This window comes from Lottia gigantea (assembly GCF_000327385.1).
Source record: "Lottia gigantea unplaced genomic scaffold LOTGIsca_138, whole genome shotgun sequence".
Taxonomy (NCBI): Eukaryota; Metazoa; Mollusca; class Gastropoda; family Lottiidae; genus Lottia; species Lottia gigantea.
This window is the reverse complement of record NW_008707580.1, coordinates 466079-470939: the sequence shown is the minus strand read 5'-3', so window position 1 is coordinate 470939 and position 4861 is coordinate 466079. Positions and strand designations below refer to the sequence as shown.

The 4861-nt window shown below is 35.0% G+C and overlaps 2 protein-coding genes across 2 annotated transcripts in view; both read left to right on the top strand.

The window, feature by feature from the left end:
• LOTGIDRAFT_172643 (hypothetical protein) overlaps positions 1-1546 on the top strand; it is a gene marked incomplete at both ends in the record, with an annotated part of 3934 nt that extends 2388 nt beyond the window's left edge. Inside the window, 2 exons of the mRNA XM_009049540.1 lie at positions 603-630; positions 1227-1546. Of these exons, the coding sequence (XP_009047788.1) occupies positions 603-630; positions 1227-1546 (348 nt within the window). The remainder of the gene's footprint in view (positions 1-602; positions 631-1226) is intronic.
• A 1351-nt stretch (positions 1547-2897) lies between these two features.
• The window catches only part of LOTGIDRAFT_172642 (hypothetical protein), a gene marked incomplete at both ends in the record, with an annotated part of 4748 nt that continues 2784 nt past the window's right edge, over positions 2898-4861 (top strand). The window contains 2 exons of the mRNA XM_009049539.1: positions 2898-2984; positions 3647-3757. Of these exons, the coding sequence (XP_009047787.1) occupies positions 2898-2984; positions 3647-3757 (198 nt within the window). The remainder of the gene's footprint in view (positions 2985-3646; positions 3758-4861) is intronic.

Genomic DNA, 4861 nt, shown 5'->3' with positions numbered 1-4861 from the left:
GATAATGTGGGAAACACGGAAGCCATGATGAACAATCTCGAAGTCATGCAGGTAAGTTTAGAATATTTCTATCCCATAATACTGATAGATTAAAGGGATTGTGAATTTTGTAGGTGTATCAGAGACACTGATAGCATCAATTTACATCATTCTAATTTTCAATCAGACGTCTGTGGTTCTTGTTTAAGAGATTGTAAAGAGGTTTTCTTAATTTTTTATATGTATCAGGGACACTGATAGCATCAATTTACACCATTCTAATTTTCAATCAGACGTCTGTGGTTCTTGTTATAGAGATTGTAAAGAGGTTTTGTAAATTTTTTATGTGTATCAGAGACACTGATAGCATCAATTTACATCATTCTAATTTTCAATCAGATGTCTGTGGTTCTTGTTAAAGAGATTGTAAAGAGGTTTTCTAAAAAATTTTATGTTTATCAGAGACACTGATAGCATCAATTTACACCATTCTAATTTTCAATCAGACGTCTGTGGTTCCTGCAATTCCACTAAAACTAAGCTTTTTTATGACGTCATTATAGCAATTGTGTGACGTCGCTACAGTTTACCATTTCAATTTTTATTGATTCTTTCTATTTTAGAACTGTATGGACAACGGGAGTATTCTTGGTAAGGAAACATTTTTTTCCAGAATTCTGCCTAAAATAGACATAAAATTTAGATTCTCAAACTTGGCCGATTAATAGAGGATCTTAAACGATTGCTTATGTAATATGATACGAAATGTATGAACCTGTGTTATGAACTCGGGAACAGAACTGTTGTGTGATAAAAGTACATATTTATGACCTAGTTATAGTCTGTCATTTCTCTATCTCACAAGTTTTCTTCGTTATCACGAAACGACACGCTTTGATTGGTTAATCATAACGTCATTTGAACACAACTGTGTTAGAAAATTTGTTAGATTACAATGGAATCGAAAAAATCGATCGGAAAATAGAAACAAAATATAATCTAATCGATAACTATGATTCTAGTTTGACTTACAATTTTGTTACATTTTTTTTTTAGATGATTTAGCCATTTTTCTATCCCATAATTATTCTTCGTTATCAAGAAACGACACGCTTTGATTGGTTAATCATAACGTCATAAGAACGCAACTGGGCTAGAAAATTTGTTAGCTTACAATGGAGACGAAAAAATCGATCGGAAAATAACTAAGATTGTAATCAAAAATGTTTTTTTTTTGTTTTTTTCAGATGATTTGCACCCATTTGGCGTCCCCAGTAAAAAATCGATGTTCAATTGTCGAACGGATTCAATCAGAACTTTATTCGAATACAACGTGGAATCGGATAACCCAACTTTAAATTCGCAGGTCCCATGGACCAACTCTTACTATAATAGAAAACGAAATTCGTTTGAAGTGACAAAAACCATGAGTAAAAAAGAGAGTATCAGTATTTTAAAAGAAAGCCAACTTCAACGATCACTCGAAAACAAAGCCACGAGAAAAAAATCGCTGGTTTTACAGAATTGGATTTCTGGCGAACTGGATAATTCTGTGCTTGAACAGTAGAACTTTTATGTAATTTCGTCATCAAACGCTTAGTTTAAGTGGAATTGCAGGAACCACAGACGTCTGAATGGTCAATGACAAGGAAAAGTTAGGAAGCAAGACTGTTTATGTTATAAAATTATTTCATTTCATTTTTGATATATATTATTATTATAACTTAATTTAAATAAAGCTATGAAAGAGATTGTAAAGAAGTTTTCTAAAAAAAATATGTGTATCAGGGACACTGACGTCTGTGGTTCCTGCAATTCCACAAACGGAACAGTTTATGACGTCGCTATCTCAAAGGCCATTAGATATTATTATGACGCATTAAAGGGATTGTAAAGAAGTTTTCTAAACTTTTTATGTGTATCAGCAGAGCCTATATAAACGAGCCTGGTCACTCTGATTGGCCTACAATGGTTTCCTATGGTGACGCCATTTTTATTTAGGCTCTGGTATCAAGGACAATGATAGCATCCATTTACATCATTCTAATTTTCAATCAGACGTCTGAGGTTCCTGCAATTCCACTTAAACTAAGGGTTTATGACGTCACTATCGCAAAAGCCATTAAGATATTATTAGCAGCTTTTGTGATAATGACCTTAACCTTTGTGTACTTAATTGACCTAAGGTCAAAATATAAAATTTTGTCCTACATATGATTTAGTTCCATTCGTCATGATTTTTAAAGATAAGAATTTCTCCCCAAAAAAACGTAAAGATAACCCACATAATGATATAGTGTATTTTAGTCTAGTTCCTCAAGACCATTGGAGCGAGTCATGATTTTAGTAAGTTTAAATATTATCGATCCACGATCTAACGAAATTGTTATGAAACATGCGTTCTACGTCATAAAATATTCAGCCAATCAAATGCATTGCTCGATACAAGACGTACAAGGAATTACACTTGCATTATTTTTTGAGTAAGCCAATCAGTAATAGTGTTCACAGCTCACCGTAAAAATTTGAGCCTTCAAATCCATGTGTGTCCAGAATTAATTGCATTTGAAAGTTAAAAAAGACGAGTCGTCTTTTCTAGAGACACTGTCATATATAGAAAAGACATCTTTAGAAATAGTGAGTAAAATTCCTAGTTTGAGATATTTTTTAAGAAATTATGCGATCTTTTTACTACTGAAGACTATTTACATATATATTCAAGACCCAAATCAACCCCGCAAAACGGCGCATCTGTCCCTTTAAAGCAACATTAAAAATTACAAATTTATTCACAGATTCAGTTCCTGGTAGTTTTTGGTTTGTTCCTTTCACCAAGTCGGGCTGCGAGTTGTGCCTGCGCTACGTTTGAGCTCCACGTAAGGAATGGTCCAGGAACCAGTCATGGGTTGCTAGGCAGTATGCATGCCTCGAATTGTGTACCCTACAAAGGCCAGCAACAAACAGCCGAGGGTTATACCTGGGCGAATATTGATTTTAATGGACAGGTAAGATCGATTTGAAGAGATTGTAAAGAGGTTTTCTTGAGTTTTTATGTGTATCAGAGACACTGATATCATCAATTTACATCATTCTAATTTTCAATCAGACGTCTGTGGTTCTTGTTAAAGAGATTGTAAAGAGGTTTTCTACATTTTTTATATGTATCAGAGACACTGATAGCATCAATTTACATCATTCTAATTTTCAATCAGACGTCTGTGGTTCTTGGTAAAGAGATTGTAAAGAGGTTTTCTAAATTTTTTATGTGTATCAGGGACACTGATAGCATCAATTTACATCATTCTAATTTTCAATCAGATGTCTGTGGTTCTTGTTAAAGAGATTGTAAAGAGGTTTTCTAAATTTTTTATGTGTATCAGGGACACTGATAGTATCAATTTACATCATTCTAATTTTCAATCAGATGTCTGTGGTTCTTGTTAAAGAGATTGTAAAGAGGTTTTCTAAATTTTTTATGTGTATCAGGGACACTGATAGCATCCATTTACATCATTCTAATTTTCAATCAGACGTCTGTGGTTCTTGTTAAAGAGATTGTAAAGAGGTTTTTTTAATTTTTTATGTGTATCAGGGACACTGATAGAACGACTTCCATCTGTGAAAATTTCAATGGCAAAAATTCTGTATTTTTTTTCCAGTTCCCCAGGTTTTACCTCGAGAAATCAAAACCCGAATTTTTGCTGTTTACGTTTTACTTACGGATGATAGCCCTTTAAAAACAGATATTATTGCTGGCGGCATTCTGAATGATCGGCAGGTGAGATAACGTTCTTCAACACGTAGAGGGTGGGGGCAATAACAGGTGTCTCTCCGAGGCAAGACCCTAAAGGCCGAAGCCCCTTGAGACCAACGGACTACAGATGGCTTGATATGAATTTTCAGTATTTAGAGGGCTTAAATTACACTTAAAAAGAAAACCTTCCACCGGTCGGGGGAGAGGAGGTGAGGGTGTGGCCCACTCACTAAGCACACTCAAATCAAAGGAAGTAGGGGGAGGAGTCTCGGTGAGTAAGACGCATACTGGTAGATATAATAGCAAACAGGTAGGAAGTAAAATTCCATTTCATTTCACTTTTAAACCGGATGTCTATGCTAAGCTTCATCTCGAAAGCACTGACAGAGGCCATGGATATTTTCAATTCTTCACAGGACAGTTGAATCTTTGTCACATAACCGGCGAATTCGATTTGTTTTACATAATAAATATTTTTTTGCATGACATCATTTTGTACCACGCGTGGCAAATATGCGTATGAATGGCTTTGAGCTGTTTGTCACGCGTGGTAAATATCTCCTGCCAACGGCGTGTATGACAAAACTCAACTGAGCTATTTTTCTAGCAACGTGCGTACAATTGGCGAAGACTATCGATAAATTATCCGATTTCAAGGAACTGCGATCAACTGAATGGTCGCAAGCGGACTGTTTTCGCAAAGAAAAAATAAACAAATTTCTATGAATCACAACCCCAACCCCCACCCCCACCCCCATAATTTTGTAAAATTGAAAGAAACTTACCGATGCTAGACGACCATCATTGCGATGATAACAAAATACGCTTATACCCATATTTCACTTATTCCAGTTTAACTTTGAAAGTCGCCAATGTCCACCACGTTTTCACAATTCATAAAAAACATGGTCGTTTACCAACGTGCGTTACTCTAATTTCCCATAAACGTGATGTCCGTGTTTAGACTATACCATAATGTAATAGGGGTATTGTTTTCGTACAACTGTATACTATACACGCGTAATGTAATCACCCCTATTATAAAGTGGTATGGTCCAGAAAAGGGATATAACTCTTTTCGAAGAATACACATAGAGTAAATTTGTCATATTTGTTTTTAGTATTGAT